At 41.8% G+C, this 18,345-nt stretch overlaps 1 protein-coding gene across 1 annotated transcript in view; it reads right to left on the bottom strand.

The window, feature by feature from the left end:
* Positions 1-769: 769 nt before the first annotated feature.
* PRDM6 (PR/SET domain 6) overlaps positions 770-18,345 on the bottom strand; it is a 106,145-nt gene continuing 88,569 nt past the window's right edge. The window contains exons 6-8 of the mRNA XM_040241716.1: positions 17,963-18,305; positions 8,803-8,979; positions 770-1,782 (exon numbers count right to left, since the gene is read on the bottom strand). Coding sequence (XP_040097650.1) covers positions 1,668-1,782; positions 8,803-8,979; positions 17,963-18,305 — 635 coding nt within the window. The 3' untranslated portion in view covers positions 770-1,667. The remainder of the gene's footprint in view (positions 1,783-8,802; positions 8,980-17,962; positions 18,306-18,345) is intronic.

Below are 18,345 nucleotides of genomic sequence, written 5' to 3'. Positions count from 1 at the left end.
TAGAATAAAATACATGATGACCGATTAAACCAAACCACAGGTATCCTTGCCTATCAGTGACCAGTTCAGTTATGTGTCTCGTATTTTTGTTACAGGAAGACAATGGGAAGGCTAAAAAGACAAGGAATTCCTTAAAAGGGTGTGTCCTGATATCACGTGACCAAGAAACCTACAAAGACTGCTGCTGGTGTGTGCTCTAAGCTGTTCAGATTTACACTGGTCATCAAGGTAGACTCAGTCTCTCCAATGTCGCTGGGAGCTAAAGGCCTATAAGCGAGAGCTGTCAGTTCTTCCTGATGTTGGATCATTGCGCGGAATAGGACCCAATCTCATTGAGCACCGTTGCTGAACTGCCCAAAGGCTAGCTGAAGTGACACTCACTCTCCTAGCACTCAATCAAAGGTCAGTGAAACTGTGCACATACTCCTTTCTCTCTCAGTGGATCAATGCTGAAAGAAGAATATTATCAAGGGCCAGAGGGGATGAGAAGGTAACTCTTCTTGATAAAATTAGCTGTTCCAGGGCAGTCTGTTTGAACCACAACCCTCTGCATGGCTCCTCCTCTCAAGGTTTCCTTGTCTGGGCTATTTCCACCTATTTTTGCAGAAACGCTCCCCCACACACAGGAGGGCATCCCAGGCTTCCCCTTGGAGGTACAAGGAAGAAAGATGAAGATGCCTAGAACGATCTTGAAGGTGGGGCTTGGCATGACTTTTGCCACATATTCAATGCTTTCATAGACACAACAAAAAAATTACTGGAAGCTTAATATCTTATATTCAGCCTCTCACTGAAGTACTTTATTTTCGTGGGTTTGTTTTTTTTTTTAACGCTAAAATGTTACTGAAAACATGAAAACAAAATTTTCTCAACTAGCTGCTTTGGAACAATAATATACTGAATTATGAAGCTCCATACATTTTAAATGTTTCTGAAATCCTGACAGGACACGGTAAGTCCCCATTTTTCTTTTCCACTTGAATTTTAAATTTTAAACCATCTTCTTCCACTTTCAGGCTCTTCTGCATCAAGACCAGCTGCTGGATAGAAGGAGCCATGAGAAAAGTGCATGAGAAGTAAGCGTGGAAAACACAGACATGGAGTGCCTGTGGGGCTGAAGATGGCCCGGACTCAGCAAAGGCTTCAGCAACTGCATCCATAGTCCCCGCTGGGTGGCCCGAGGCAGAGGCCAGGCCAAACTACAACAGCAGGAAGAAGGGTTGTGCAATGGGTCCCCTTGAATTCATGCTACTAAAAAAGGTGCAATGAGAAACAAGTCCCTGTGCATTCTCAGTCACAACTGTGGGCAGAAGAGCCCATCCGATTCTTCCCTTTGGTATTAAATAACAGGTTTTTTTGTCTTTTTTTTTAAAAAAAAAAGCTTTTTGGAAACAAAGCAAATACATGGTGGGCCTGGAAATGTAAACCATCCCAGGTTGGTTGTCCACTGAAATGAGTCTCATCCCTAGTCATAAATAAATAATCTCTCTCCTGGTCTGACTTCCATGCCAGGATCAATATCTCTTAACATCTTACTTATTTTATTACTGCTTTTGGTTTTCTGGGACTGATTGAAAGTTGCTTCGAGGAAATCTTTGGTTTTGCTTAAGTGTCCGTGACATTTAATCATGACTTTCCTTGCAGTTTAATTCCAACCAGTCAATCAGTTAATCCACTTCGATTGATTCTGGGCTCTCGGTTATTGGCTTGCACTCATTGGGCATCCGCTGGTGTCGGCTCAGCTGGGTGGCCTGCGTGAAGCTCCTCTCACACCTCTCACACCTGGAGGAGGCAAGAGAGAAAATTGAGACCAGGGACCGGGGCCTGCAGGGTGATGGGCTTCCTCTTATCCTGCCTAATCAGAACAGACACTCCAAAGTGGCTTCAGATTTTACCGGCTCAAGAGGTTTAATTGGTGGCTCCTTCCAAGGCCCGGACGCCTGTGATGGGACAAAGCCCGGCTGATGCAGAACAGAGGGATCTGTCAATAGGCAGGGGGAAGGTGATTTCTCCAGAGGGCCCTGTCCTGCTGCAGCTCTGATCACTGTCAGTTCAAATAGATAAAGAACAAAAAGAGATTTTTAGGAGTGAGCCATCAAAGCAGCAGCTTGTCTGCAGTTTTCTGCTCCGTAACCCCAAAGAGAAATGGATGACAAATAGAATTTCACCTGCTGCTAATTTGAAATCGGGAATTCTACTCCCCTCAACACAGCAGCCAGAGAGCCATCAGCCCTGAATCTGGAAACTGGAGGAAGCAATGCATTAGTCTGTGGTGAGTGTGGGAGGTGGGTATGAGTGGCCGCTTTTGAGCCAAAGCTAGAGTATTGCACCTCAACCAAAGTTAGGGTTAAAAAATGTTTGCAGAGGGATGGGAAAAACTCAAAGTCAATCAATGTTTGTGTGTTTCAGGTTCACCTCTCTACCAGGCATAGCAGAAAGAATGTACATGCGGGCCATACTTAAGAGTTGGTGTGTCCATTAAGGACAAAATAGGCATCATGTTTCAAGAATATCTTGTCTCCTTAACTTAAAAAATAAAATAGCTAATCTAGAGACCTTGGGCCTAACACATCTTCCATGCAACACATACCAACTAGCTTGATGGCTACACAATCTTCAGAACACACACACACACACACACACACACACACACACACACACACATCCAATGGTGTCCTCTGATTTTTCTATGGTGGTGGTTGTTCCTGGCTGGTTATCGATGATTGTGTGTGTATACACGTGCGTGCACATGCACACACTGCAGAAGCAAGCTCTGCACAGATAGGGGCTTTCCTGTCACTCAGGCTGCTTGTCTAGGCTACCTGGAGCATTGGTCAAGCACCCACTAGGGCATGGCAGCCACCTTGGCTCTCCCCCTAATGTCCTCTCCTCAAACCTTTGAAGGAAAAGATACTGAGGAGAGCTGCAGACACGTGTCTTCTTTTAAATGAGGCAATTCTGGTCTCAGGTTCTTGCACTGGGGCTGAGGGAAAGCCCTCAGCAGAAAGTCCACACTGCGTCTCACATGCTGTGAGCCCCATTATCCAGTCGGAGGGTCTCTCATTTTCCTTTTGAGTAAAGTACACAAAGTGCTTTGCTAGGAAGACAATTACCTATAAAAATAAAGCACCTCTATCCATATTAGGGAGTCCCACCTATTTTTTTTTAACGTCGGGAGGCTGGAGCTTGACCATCACACTTGGATTTTTCAGGGCTCCTGTGCCAGCTGGATGTGTCAGGATGAGGAAGTTGTGTTTCTTTGATTGTCTTTCAGGGAATATTCTTAGCAGCCTGTTCCACTGTTAAAAACTGCACTGTGATCTTGACAAATGTATAATGTCAGCTTTAATGTATCAGACCTATCAGCTCAATGAAAATAACTCAGAAGTATTGATCAGCTAATGATTTTTGGTGTATTCATTAACGTCCATGGGCAGCTTATCCCCTCTCCAGAGCTCCTGAAGTGCTGATGACATGCCAGCGAGCTGCTGATTGTTTATTAGAAAACTGATTAGTTACTGGATTGGTGTGTCAAAATATACTACCTTTCACTGCCTGATAAACTTTCAAATTATTATATTTCTTTTTAAAAAAATTTTTTAAGCTTTAGAACCAATTTCAAAGAGAGCGGAACAGTTTGAACTATTATAAGGAATGACCAGTCACATAGGTTGTGCTTTTGTACCTCTGATCTTGTGTATCAGCATATAAACAGTTCAGAAGTGGGAAGTATAGTGCTTCGTATACGGCAAGGGTGCATGTCTACATATGAGCATCAGACAGTACGAGGTGGGTTGACACTTTTCTCGTGTGTTTGCCTAAATGCCTCCCAGATATTTACAGTCATGGAAACATTTGTTGTTGTCACAGTCAGGAGATTTACTAAATCTATAGGGCTCCTGAGATCATCACTGAAAAATCTACTCGGGCCATCTGCTCACCAAGTGTGAGTGAAAACATATGCAGATATGTAGACAGTTACCTTAACTTAGATCCTTTACCTAGGAATTTCCCCTTCTGGAGAAAAGTAGGCTATCAGAATTAATACTTATGTGTGTTGGTAATTATAAGAATACCATTTATATAATTAAGGAAGTAAAGAAAGCTTGATAGAAAACCATTTTTTAATAAAGGAAGAGCCTTGGTTTTCTGTTCATCATCTTTAATTTTAGAAACAAATCGCTTCACAAATCATTTTCATAGACAATAGAACTCATCAGAAGGACAAACTCAAAGTAAATACTTAGATTCTGGCAGGTCAGAGCTGGACTTCAGCTGGACTGGGATTGAACTAATCCTGAATTACAATCCCAGACAAGTGCCTGGGCAAGGGAACCTCCAAGCTTGGATTTCATGCTACTTAGCAGGAAAAAAAAAATGAAGGAAAGACATGGGTAATGATCCAGGAGCAAAAGACCTGCTCGGGCACAGGGTCCTCCTCACGGTGCTGATGTCACAGCCTTGAAGGAAACGTCGCAGGAACAATGAAGGGAAAGTTGTCCAAATATTTCAGCAGAGAGCAAGTCCCCAGCTTTGTACCAATGTGGGCATCTTATATAATTACACTTGAGTTCCTTTTAGATTTGAGATCGTTCTTTACTTAACATGACAGTTGACTGGCTTATAGGTTCAGAGGGAGCTTAGCAATTGTCATCTGAAACTGACAGAAGTGTAAAATGATGTCAAGTTCTGTCACACAGAAAACATGCAGGAAGCTTTCTTTCTGGTCCTCTATGGCCTGTCACCAAATACTTTCTGAATTAAATCAGATTGCTTCATACTTATGATGCGATGCACATTTATTGCATATTATGCATATTTACTGATGTGCTTTTTTGATTTGCTTTGATTTTGCCTAGATCTTGTTAAAATATAAGATGCTTTTTGGAATATCCTTTGATTATTTTCTATACTAAGTCAAACTGTCTTTAGGCAAAAACATAGTGATGAGCATTTCCCCTGCTTCTAATGATGAGGAGGAAAAGAAATTCTATGGAAACTCCTGGTCTTCCCAGGCTCAGAAGCCAGGCATCAAGCAGCTCACATGGATTCCAGGCAGAGCAGCCTCCCTGAAATCTTGAGAGTTTATGTTTAATAACAGAGAAAGAGAAGGAGATCTTATTGTAAAGAGTAAGTTTGAGGCTGACAACTTCCTTCCTTCCCTCCTCTTTTTGATAAAGCGCTTGGCAATTGCTGTGAGATGAAATGAAGTCTTATGTTTGTCCCTTGTTCTCCACAACTTCCAGTCTCACAGTACAAACTGAAAGTATATGATCCTTTGAAATGTGCTTTTCCTATGATCTCCTTCACCTTACACATTCGGAGTCCACAGCCCAGGTTAGCTGTTGACAAGCTCAAGGTCTACCTAGAGCACGGGGGTAGGGGGAGAGGGGAATCAAACTCTCTTCTCAATACCAGATCTTCTCCAGACTGCTTATACGGCACCAATCTTGACCTGTCTTGAAAAACCACTTTTCAGCGGAAGATTTTAGAAGCTATAAAGGGCTTTCCCCTGCTGGGGCCTGGCCCCCTGAGAATCCTGCAAAGGCCTCCTGGGCCCTGGGGCAGGTGGGACAGTTTGGGGACTGAATCCTTTGGGGCATCTATTTGGAAGCTGCCCAAAGTGTACAGTTTAGGGTTGTGCTTCTTTACAAGATTCTTTTCCTTCTTTGCAAAATTGTTTAAGTCAATACCCATTAGTTGAAGTAGTAAAATTAACTATTGTGGCAAAACCCATTTTACTGACTAATCTGCAACAAATTTTTTTTTTGAATGTTTGTTTTATAGGCTTGTAAAAGGATATCTTCAAAATATTTACAAATGTCCACGGGATGGATATCCATGAGCTATGATTGGAAGATTCCCAAAATTCCCCTGGGATAGTTCAATCCTGAATGATCCGGTTGTATACACTGAAGGATTTAGCTCTCCATTTCCTAGAAGACGTTTATATCTTGCACTTACAAAGTAAGTGTTCACTCAGGTCTCCCCTGGCAACATATATTTGATAAATTTTTAAAACGCCATGGCATGTGGCTATCTTAATACAAGAAGAAGCAGGAGGAACTAAACCATGCACAAAGAATCTAATCCAACCAACTCTGGTGTTTCTTTGTTTTTCCAGATGAAATTAGGTTACGGTCCCTAAGAATACTTTGAGAAAGGAAAAACATACAAATACTAAAGTCCTGGAACTACTAATCTGATGAATTAAAATTAAGTTAAAATGGCACCTTTATCGGAAACATGACAAAAACGGGATGTTAGAGGAAAAAAATTGAGTGGAGTCAACGAGGTTACACTTAAGTAACACCTTAACATTAACAGAAATCTATTTCCCATTCTGACCCCAAAGCCTCTTCAATTAATTACTAAAATCTATTTACACAGCAACAAGATAAAAATCAATCTGATGCCTGGCACTGCGTCTGTCTGGCTACCTTCTCTGTTATAAGGGGCCACGAGGAGCCTTGGCCCTCTTGCATCTCTGCTTTTGAAGAGCTCTCTTGCTCACAGGCACAGGGAGTATGTCACTGGCATCTCCCACATCCAGAGCAGTGGTGAAGCCAGAGATTGTGAAGCCCCTGAGGACCTGGGGCAATGACAAAGCCCACTGTGCAGGACACAGACATCTGCCCTAGGGAATTCCAGGGCTGTGCTAACCCACTTGGTCCTCACAGTGGACCAGAAAGAAAGGGGTTGCTCGGGGCTATGGCAGCCCCAGAGGACACGGCCTGCTGGTGTGGTGCACGCTGGATTTTTAGACCTCATCCAGTCCCCTCACCAGATGTCTTATGCAACAAACAAGCTCCACCCACAAACACGGACAAAAATGAAAACTTGCAATTATTAATTAATATCGTAAATTAAACCACAATGGAAAATAGTTAAGAATAATGAATAAAGGTTACTAATTCGTGAGGAAGTGGGTGAAGATGAGTGTTTATGACCTTTCCCTCAGCTGCAGACACTGAGGCATGCAGGATGCAGACCAGCAGGACTCTGCCACTGTGAGCCAAGCCCCGCCTCCGGCTGAGCACCATGGCAACCGCATGCTCCACCAGGCAGGTCCGGAGGGAAAAGCATGGTGACTGAGACTCTGCGGAGACTCCTCGGCTGAGACCAGCAAGGGGATTCACCTCCTACTGCCTGAATCATTTCCTTTCTTGCTTGATCTTATCCTATAGAAGCAAGGAGATCAAACCACTCAATCCTAAAGGAAATCAACCCTGAATATTCACTGGAAGGACTGATGCTGAAGCCCCAATACTTTTACCATCTAATGCAAAGAGCTGACTCACTGGAAAAGACCCTGATGCTGGGAAAGACTGAAGGCAACAGGAAAAGGGGATGACAGAGGATGATAGAGGATGAGATGGTTGGATGGCATCATTGATTCAATGAACATGAGTTTGAGGAAACTCTGGGAGATAGTGAAAGACAGGGAAGCCTGGCTTTCTACAGTCCATGGGGTCACAAAGAGTCAGACACAACTGAGTGACTCAACTGAACTGAACAGAAGGTAAACAGACTGTACATCCATGCCCTTTTCATGCTCTTTCTTAATCAAGTAAAGTCATCGTGGCAAATGAGCAAAGAGAGATATAAGAGGGCTGAACAAAGAAGAGCCTATCACACAGACAGTAAAACCTGTTCTGAGATGACCAATTGTTCACACAAGCTGGTTCACACTCCCAAGCCTTTCCATATCCCACATAGGCTTCCAGAAAGCCTTCTTCCCTTGTATGTCTGGAAAACTCCTACTCAGCATTCAAAACATATCTTAAACCTCATCTCCTCCAGAGAGCATCGATTATTCTACTTCCATGCTACCTGAAACACTGTATACACATGCATTGCGGTTTTGCAATTTTGCACCTTCCACCCTATGTGGTAATACTTGCTTATTAATTGGGCTTCCCCTAAAACTATGAATCTTCACAGATTAGGGGGCTGAGTCTCATTCACCTTTTTATCTCTTATGCCTAGCAATGTGCCTAGTACAAAAGAAGGTGCTCAATAAATATTTGCTGCATGAATGAACACACACATACATGAATGAATGAGTGAGAGAATGAAAAGGCCATCTTATAGGATTCAGACGTCTGCTGTTTTCATGATTGTGCTATATCTAGAAACATCGTTTCTTGCTCAGGTGCCCTTGCCTTGGCCAAAGGCCTTGTCTACCTCTTTCCACATTCCTTGAATCCTGAAGAACTCAAACATGTCCTGTGTTTGGTTTTGTTTTTCTTTCTTTCATTTCCACGGTAAGTCTGAAATCCAAAAGGGCACATTGAAAAGCTACCAGTTGGCTGCTGCAATAGATTCGAACCTCCTTACATATAAAAGAGGAGGAAATCATTTATCAGAATTTTAAAGGGTTCAAATTTCCCAAGAGACAATTATTCAGCTGTTCTCGACGGTGGCCACCTTGCAGATGGCCACAGATGGCACTCTGAGAGGCTCCCAGTTCAAATTCCACAGGCACAGACCCTGAGAAACTAGAAAGAATCTCTAAAAAACTCTTTCCTACTTCCTGATTTTACTTCTGAGAAAACAGATCACAAAGAATGTCTCATGTTCAAGGCTGCACAGCTCAAGCCAGGCTCAGTGTATAAATATTCTGGATTCATTTTCCCAGCATCAGCTATTACACAAGCAGGTAATTCTGCAAGCTGGACGTTGAATTTGTACCCAGCCTTCTCCAGCAGCTGGCTGAGCTGAGCCCTGCTGCCCACCTTGTCTGCCGGCTCTCAGGAAAGGTGAGTAGAAAGGAAGGAGGCAGCACGAGCCACTACTTACTTGAAGGGCTTTTCTCCAGTGTGGGTTCGGATGTGGTTGTTGAGAGTGGTGGCCCCAGCAAAGGCACGACCACAGTAGCCGCATTTGAAAGGCCGGTCACTGGAGTGAGTGACCACGTGGTTCCTCAGTTCTGAAGGCTGGGAAAAGGACTGGGAGCAGTGGCCGCATTGGTAAGGTCTGCAACAGATGAAGACACTACCTGGTCATTATATTCTACAGTAGAAGTTAGCGTCCCGAGGCTAGGGCCAAGATGTTTCGGTAACATTCAGGTTTTGTAACAAAGCACAGAGCTGGGGCCACTGGGTTCTCATTACTATACTTGTTGCCACAGAAACAAAATTCACAAAGCTGATGAGACACATTCAATACCCCACGAATATTCCTTTCCAATATGAACTGCACCATTTCCACAACTTCTATTTCCTATTTTGATCCCCACCCCCAGGCAAATCTCGGAGCTTTGAGAGTACAGGTTTGATGAAGGAGAACGGTGTAAGAGAAAATATGTAATTGTCTCTCGTAACTCTGTGGCACTTTAACTTTACAAAGTGCATTAAAATCAATTATCTGGTTTAATCTTTACAATAATCCTCAGGGAAAGCAGTTATTATTATCTCTGTCAGTTCAGAGAATGGAGGATAAACTGTCCTCAAAGGAAATAAGCTCTTGATGCCAAGGTCACTCAAGAGTGATTGGACTTTATTCTAAGTCCCAGGCAAATAGGCAGGCAAGTTGGCAAGCTGCACGTGTGTTTTCAAAGATACTAGGTGGTCCTGGGCTCTGTCTACAGCACATCCCCAACTTGTGGCTATCTGGTAGCGCACAGACCAACATGGTCATGCACTCAGATTTGCTTCTTTGAAAAAGACATCCTGACTTCAATTTACTCTCTCCCCACCCCCACCCCTGACTTATATTTATCCACTGGGTCTTTTTCTGAAACTTCAGCTCCCCAGTTTAATCTGGTAGCAAGCGATAATTTATAGCAGCCCAGAAATGACAGGATATCACTATGTTTGCAGGAGGAAGACTGGGATGCAAAAGCAAATGGAAGGAAGTTGTGACAAATACCTGATAATTAGCAAGATTATCGGAGCACGTTCTTTTCAGCTCCTGAGAAGGAAATCAATTTTTGGTTTTCATAAAATAGATTAAAATTCTGTCTTCTCTACAGAAGTTCTTCTGCTTACTTAAGCAGAGTCTGGTGAGTGATATAAAACCTGGGGAGTTTTCCCTATTCGAGGCTATTTCATATCATTCCTTGACAGGGTGCTAATTTGTTTATCAAAATTTTTGTTAAGAAAATTAATAATCTGTCATGAGTGATATCAAGAGAGCTCAGGAAGCCCTGGCTTGTGGCTCAAACATTTCTGGCTGTGTTTAGAAAGCCAGTGACTAAAACAGACTTAATTGCTCTACCTTTAGCAAATGCATGCGTTCCAATGACTGGAAACCAAAATGCAGGGCCAAGAGACAACGGCGACCGAGCATGTACAACGATTCAATTAAGTGCAAAATAAAGTGTACCCTCTCATTTGTCAAGTGAAGTGCTTAATTGTGGCTACTTGCCTCACTGAACACAAATACTATTATTTTACCAGGCTTCAGCACACTGAGCACTGATTGTAGAATTTTTTAGCTTGATTAATAGTCCAGGATTGGTCAATAACTCAATACTATACAATTTTAATTACTTACATTTAGAAATCTATCTGCTTTCAAACAAGTTTCAAAGAAATATATAAGAGTCCTTGGTAAGGAGTTTATCAAACTTGACAAATTACACATGCATTTTATTACAATGATAAAACAAAGCTTTGAAGTCATTAAAATTATATGTAGATGAGAATGTCCTTTTGCCATATCTGATCTTTGTAGTAACCATTAACCTTAGAGGGGTCCTCCAGAAATCATTCTCTTGGGGTGAATTTTTTTAATGTTACTGAAGATCATAAACAAAATAATGTATTAATATATGCTATATCCACTGACAATTGATTTTTCTAATAGTGAAGGACCATTAACATTTATTAGCCTCTGGTTATCTATTTTTAATAGCTATCACAATAAAAAATAAGCCACTAAATAAAACCAATTAATCTTTTCTTCTTTTTTTCTAATTCTGCTGTCAAAAGTTGGAGTGATTTATCTCCTGTAGTCAGAAGTCATTCCAGCCTTCTTATGCTAATAATCAAGGTGGCAAAGACTTACACACCAAAGAGAAGCGACCACAGAGGGGTTTTTGCTGAATTCTTATATCAAGGTAACAACAATGAAAGGCAAACTGGATTCTAAAACATCACCCTGTCCAGTACTAGCCTGACAGAGGTTTGCTAGGTATCCCGTGACCTATGGCACAGCTTTTAAAACTCTGCACAATTCAGCTGAATGAATGGAATGGCCTCAAATGAGGGAAATGGAGATGAGTCCTGCTTCAGCTTCTGAACCTAATCAGCTGTGGGACTTGACAAGTCACCCAACTTCCCTGTCTCCTCATCACTGTGGTAAGCAGGATGGACTGAACTAGCTGCCCTCTCGCATCCCATCCTGTTCTGCTCCTGCTTTTAGATAATCAACAAACATGTGCCACCTAAGGATCTGGCCAAGACACAGCCTCACGGGAGACAGCATCAACCATCAACCTCCACCCTCCACTGTCTGTACCAGCCAGTGCTCTATAGCCAGTCTTCCACAGTTTTGTCTCTAGTCCCACTAATTAAAATATGGACTATTTAAACTAACTTGGTAAACTGTTGAGACTTCCAAGCAACAAGAAAATCTAGAACTGAAATACAGTAACAAACTTTACTTTAGCTGATCTCAAAAAACAAAGGGATATCCCTTTAATTCTGGTACCCTGAAGAGTAAGATTTTAGACCATATTGTCACAGTCACCTTTGCAGATACTTATTTTATGTAGAATTTAGTACCAAAATGTGTACTCTATTTGCCATTATAATAACAGATCCTCTCTCTCAGCCTAGAATTATATGGAAAGTGAGCCCTTAGGAAATACAGACAAGATCCTTCTTTCTCTGGATTTTCAGTATTTCTCAAGAATGAATAAAAGGAAATGATCAAAAAGTAAATTTAACATTGACTGCATCCCAGTATTGACCTAAGTACACAGGAATACATTTAAGACAGAATGAGATCTTCATGCCCAAGAGCAGGGTTTAGAAAACATCATGGCTACTACAGAATCTCAGATGTCACAACTTGTTTCGAAACAATTGACCTCAGGATTTAAGACTCCATGTATGTTTTTATTAGCACACCCTGATTCCTCACCTCTCCGTTTACATCTAAACGGCTTTGAGGGCACAGAATCATTTGCCATTTCTCAGCTTTTTATTCTGGTGACTAACGACTGAGCGACTTCACTTTCACTTTTCACTTTCATGCATTGGAGAAGGAAATGGCAACCCACTCCAGTGTTCTTGCCTGGAGAATCCCAGGGACGGGGGAGCCTGGTGGGCTGCCATCTATGGGGTCGCACAGAGTCCGACATGACTGAAGCAACTTAGCAGCAGCAGCAGCAACATTCCCATTAACTTTTCAAGGTCTGGTTAAAGGGGCAGTATAGGGATGGAAGAGTGGGAGATGCAAACTCTTGGGTGTAAGATAGGCTTAAGGATGTATTGCACAAGGGGAATACACTCAATATTGTGTTGTAACTATAAATGGAAAGTAACCTTTAAAAATTGTACATTTAAAAAAAAAGAGTCATAGAATAGAGGGCAGAGTTTGAAAAGTTCTACAAATAATAAAAGAATTTTTTAAAAGTGAAAAAAATGAAACTATCAACAGCAACAAAAAAGTAAGTCTTAATTTATTAAACTCTTGGATACGATCAATTTCAATCCCCAAATTCCGCATCCCTTTGGTGCAGAAGCAGCACAGGAAGACTGGCATCGTCACGTGCCGTGTTCAGCTTCACTCTTTGTAGGATTGCAGGTCACTGGGCAACTAAATGAGACTCTCCTTGCTAAAGCACTTTGATTCTCTCCAAGTTATCATACACATATATCATTTTATTATGCTCCAAACAAATGCTACGAGCATTCCTCACAAAGTGATAACATCTAGTGACCAGAAAAAGCTTTTGGCTGTTTGTGTTTTTTTTTAAACACTACTTGAGATAGCTAGCAGTGCTGTCCCACGGTGGAGACGTTCTGTATCTACACTATCCAGCGGGGGAACCACTAGACACACACAGCCACTGAACAATGGAAGTGTGGCTAGGGAGACTAAGAAACCAAAATACTATTTTACTTAACTTGGATTAATTTAAATAACCTTGTGTGGCTTGTTCCAACACAGAAATATCAAGTTTCAAGAAAAACTAGGAGGTGCTCTGTCCTCAACAATGAAATATCTAAAAAAACAGACAAAGCCTGGGTCGATTTAGTTAGCATATATCAATGCCAGTAAATTTCTAAGTAGAAAGAAAGCAGCAGGATGGTTTTGTGCATCCCCTGGCATTCTCTGCAACTGGTGGCTCCTCTGCCAAAGATGACGAGTAAAATGTGCAATTCATTTACTCTGCGTCTGTAATTGGTTTGGTGTACACATAGGAAAAGGATGAAACGTTTAACAAAATTAAGTGTGGTTTGGTTTAAAATATTATTAATCCTTCCTTGATTTTTCTTTCATGGCATGAAAGCCTCCAGGACAAAAGCTGTTCAGCTGGGCCCACGTTCCCTCCTTGCTCCCCGTCAGTCAAGTCCAAGAGCCCATCCCCAGAGACTTCAAACGGGGTGCCACTGAGGTCACTGCAGGCTGTACTGAGTGAGAAAAGAACTAAGCTCTATGTAAGGAGAAAAAGATTTCAGGAGACTGGCAGAAGTACAGAGCCAAGACACGCGGAGAACATGGAAAGCTAGAGAGAAGATAACCTTCACACGGAGGGGAAGGGGAAACAATGGAAGAGAAACACTGGTGCATTCCAAAGCACCTATTATGGTGATGGATTATCTTCAGGTTCCTCCCATCAAACAGCTCTTTCTAGAGTTATCTTCCCCTCTGGTACTTTCGCATACAATTATATAAACAAGGACGCTTAAAACACAAATGTGAGGGGCTGACAGTATCTCCAGGAGGGTAAAGGCAAGCTTTCCCCATGTGGTGCAATCAAGAAGGAAAGGAAAATGATGCAAAATAAAGACAAGCACTGTAACGACATTCTGCAGAGAATAAAATAGAACATATTCATCAGAAAATAACCCACTGTGATTGAAGGCTTTGCTTACACCTTTCTGGAGCCCCACTACTACCACCACTACCCCCAGTGGGACCTTGGAGTTTCTGCAGCAAAAAACAGAACGGAAAGGGATTTCTAATTCCTGGTTCAAGCACAAGTTTGTCAAGCTGCCCTGGCCTATGTAATAAGCTTATGTGCCTGTGTGTATGCTTAGTCGCTCTGTAATGTCTGACTCTGCAGGTTCCTCTGTCCATGGAATTTCCCAAGCAAGAATACTGGAGTGGGTTGCTAGTCCCTTCTCCAGATCTTCCCGACCCAGGGATTGCATCACCTGCATTGTTAGGCAGATTCTTTACCACTGCACCACCTGGAATGAACTTATGCTAAACCATAAATGTTTTTTGAAATCCCTAAATAATATCTAGGTTGATCTAGATTCCTACAGCTTCCTCCCTTTGAATTTAGTCATGAAAGAAAAGGTCAGTAGCTGGAGAAAGGGGAAGACAAGAGTTAGGGGGTGGGTATGTTTAATATTAGGACTTCCTCCGTGGCTCAGACGGTAAAGTGTCTGCCTACAATGCGGGAGACCCGGATTCGATCTCTAGGTCAGGAAGATCCCCTGGAGAAGGAAATGGCAACCCACTCCAGTACTCTTGCCTGGAGAATCCCATGGATGGAGGAGCCTGGTGGGCTACAGTCCATGGGGTCGCAAAGAGTCGGACATGACATTAACACAATAAAATTAAGAAATAACAATCCTGTGGCTTCTGGACCCTATTATGGGTGTATTTTTATCTTTAATGCTAATTGCTACTTTGCCAGGTCAAATGAATTTTCCTTCTGTGTTCAATGTAAATAACATGGTAGTGAAAATCAGTAGGGCTGCCAATCCTGGGTATCCTCGGATCTCTTTCCTTTATATCAAGGCATAGACTTACTGATGGTCCCTCACATGAAAAAACTTACAAATAAAGACACACACAGTCTCTTTGATGAAAGTTCAAATGTCTCGGGTTTCATGGCCAAATATTCAGTCTGTTGAGTGAAAAATCTTTTGGACCTAAGATTCGGGGACCTGTTTCAAAATTTGGACATGTTTGAAACTAAATTCTAGCTTGTTTACTTTCTGACTTTGTCTTCTGTGTCTCCCTTTCTTGCCTCTAGTTGTAGCAAGATTTTCCTATCAAAATAAAAGCATTTGCATTTTTCAAATAGAAGGGAAATGGTTTCTGACTGGCAGGTTCTAAGTTTTTTCACTGTATAGGGCTGAATGGGCACAAACTGCCAAGGACTAAAAGTCAGTTAATGTATGGAGTCAATCACTAAAGAAAATACGTCTATTCAGCAGTTCAAAGTGTCCACGTGGATAATAAAAGACTCCAAATCTCCCAACTATGCACAAATTGATGCTCCACTTTAGTTCTGTATATTTCTCCTCTTCAGAAATTCACTCATGTGGTTAAGAATTACGGAGAGAACGTTTTCTACTCCCAAATGTGCTGGTACAGGAAAGCTGGTGAGATTCTGGAACAGCAACCATACAGCTCTTCCAAGCCTATATCCTAAAAGCACATTATGTAACTCAGTGAAACTAGTGGGTCAAGGAGACTGAGCATCTCTATTTCCCTTATCTCCACTAACCAACTCAAATGTGATGGAATAATTCAAGCATCTCCCTGTTATTAGTAAGAAACACTGTATTTTATTACTCTGCCTCTAAAAGGACTACTTCATTGAAGTCATAATTCTTACTTTTAACTTATTCATGAATGATGGTGACCGCCTCTCAAGTCTTCACCAACAAAGTACAGGGAAAGGAGAAGGAGATGAGGCGATCTACCTGCATATCAAGCACATTACTTCACCCCCTCTGGGAGGGCCTGCCCAAACCACACCTGGACATCTGCATCAAACAAGCCCAGCAGGGTCTCACACAGGATAGGAGTCTCAAGCCACCTGGATTTTTGCCAGTAACTTTAGATTAGCTTGGAATCAGCAATAACCTAACAGTCTCTCATGGAAGTGTATTTTTGTACACTTTTGTACCCTTTGTAAGTTTTCTAATTTGTCGGGCACTTGTCTGACAGATTACATAGATGCTTTACAAATTCTAACACTATTATTTGACAGAACAGACTTCACAGGAACTTAAACCAGAATACACACATGTTTTTTGAAGCAAAACTGAGGTCAGACAAAACAGTCTGTTTTGCTATCTTTTTATTTACCATGATATATTTCATTGTTTCATATGACATTCATCGTGAAGTCGTCATACTCAAAGCTAAGCTTTCAGTTCCTCCATCCAGAAATTTTCAACTATCATTTCATCTTACCTTGTATATTCAGTTGTGATGATCACAACGAATCTCTGAGGATACACCTAAACTCATGCACATCTAAACTCCCTCAATTTAAAAAGCAAGTTTATAATAACAAATTGTAATGGACTTTTTATATTTAAAAAAATTGCTTTGCAAACTTTGAACAGATATATCTTGAGGCTATCTGTATACCTGCAAGGAAGGCAAATTAAAAAAAAAATCCTTCTGGAATAAGAAAAACATTTCCAAAACTTTTGTGTTCCCTTCAAGCCAACACTACAAAGATATGCAGAAATCTGTTGGTATTTTCACCAGGAGGCTCTCCTATTGAAGGTAAAAGATGATATAGACACAGCTGCCTTAATGGCCTTAATATGAATGTTTCAACACCAATCAGTTACGGCAATTCTTTGAAGCCAAGCAGGTGGTTTCTAGCATGGCACAAAAGAAAACATGTACACACATAAAACTGCACATGTACCCTAAAAATGGGTCATTATCTGAAATAAAAAGATAAGAAAGATAAATGAAAATAAAATAAATTTTAAAAATAAAAAAAATCTGCCCCCTCTCCAACATCCTCCCTGCCTGCTTGGGTTCCAGCACACTGCTATATCCTGCAGAGCTAAGAGGGAACAGTTGGGTACATATATTTTAGGGCAAGGAGTGCTGAGTGGTTTAAGGTTCATCAGTGGCTAAATTAAGAAAATTAATTCAGGAGTCCTGCTTTGGAGTCTCCTACTTCCAAAATTTACTTTCTGCCTTTATATTAAAAATATTTTTGATAGTTTGCATTTAATCAAATTTTCATAGGATGTGAAAGGGAGATAAAACACTGTCCTTTCTTACTGAATTAATTTGATTTTTGTCTTTTGCGCTCCCAGCTATCAAGACTGTCGAATAAACCCGTTTTGATTCATAAATAATAGTTCCATTATGTCTACTGTGCCACTCATCAAAGTACCTGAAATTTTAATTCACTTGTTCAGCTAAATTTCATCTTCAGTTCATGGCCATAAAATTCTTTATTGACAAACTTTCAAACCAACTTTGACTCCGAGGTATCTAGTCAACATTTTTCTTCTGTGTGGATATTAGTTTATTGAATAAGTGGCATCTGTTTTCCTCCACATCACTAGCAGAGTAGGTATTTCCTTTTGACAGCTTTGCAGGATTTATGGGTTTGCATGCTCTGAAGAAAAATAGTACTAAGCAAAAAATTCCAATTCATTACCTCTTAGTACTTAATTAAGTTCATACCCAAGGCACACTGGAGGTGAACCCTGAAACGACTGTGACAGCGGCAGAGCGGGCAGCTATATTATCTTTGGAAGACAGAGAGGATTCTAATTATCCTGACCTCATTTTTCCACCTATGATATTCATAAGTTTGCACCTTCTATTCTGCCTCCCTTTAGACCTAGGCAGAGCTCTTTGGAAAGTGACAGAAGATTCCTTTCTGCAGCCCCTGTTCATGCAGCCCTTCTACACAATAAAGCCAAAGAAGCGCCTCACATGACTCTCAACTCTGATTGCAGGATTTTCCCCAGGTGTGGCTGGAGGAGGCGACAGGAAGGCAAGCAGTGAGTCTCACAAGCACACACACCCTGTGAGCGACGAGAGGTGGGGTTACCTGTCAGGGTTCTGTGTGCACACGTGCATCTGTAGCAGGATCCGCTGCGTAAAAGTCTTAAAGCACTGCCCGCATTTCCAGAGGTGCCAGTCACTGAACTCCGAGTGGAGCTGGCTGGTGGAGGTGGGGCTCGCCAGGACGCGCTGGTTCTTCACGCTGATTTGATTAAATCCAGATTCCAGGGGCCCTGACTTATCCAGGAGGGAGAAGTTCCTGCCGCAGGGAGTCTGGGGGAAGACGACAGAGCGCTGCTGGGGAGCCTGGGAGAGTTTGCTGCTCTTGTTGAAGGGCTGCAGGGCGTCCTGTCTGCACATGGCTTCCATGACCGTTGAGGGGACATTTACTGGGAGAACAGCAAAAGTTTGAGATCAGTTTTATTTGCC

The sequence above is a fragment of the Oryx dammah genome, unplaced genomic scaffold, assembly GCF_014754425.2.
Source record: "Oryx dammah isolate SB20612 unplaced genomic scaffold, SCBI_Odam_1.1 HiC_scaffold_5, whole genome shotgun sequence".
In the NCBI taxonomy this organism is placed as follows: domain Eukaryota; kingdom Metazoa; phylum Chordata; class Mammalia; order Artiodactyla; family Bovidae; genus Oryx; species Oryx dammah.
Note: the sequence above shows the minus strand (reverse complement) of the source record. Positions and strands in the feature narration are given on the sequence as shown.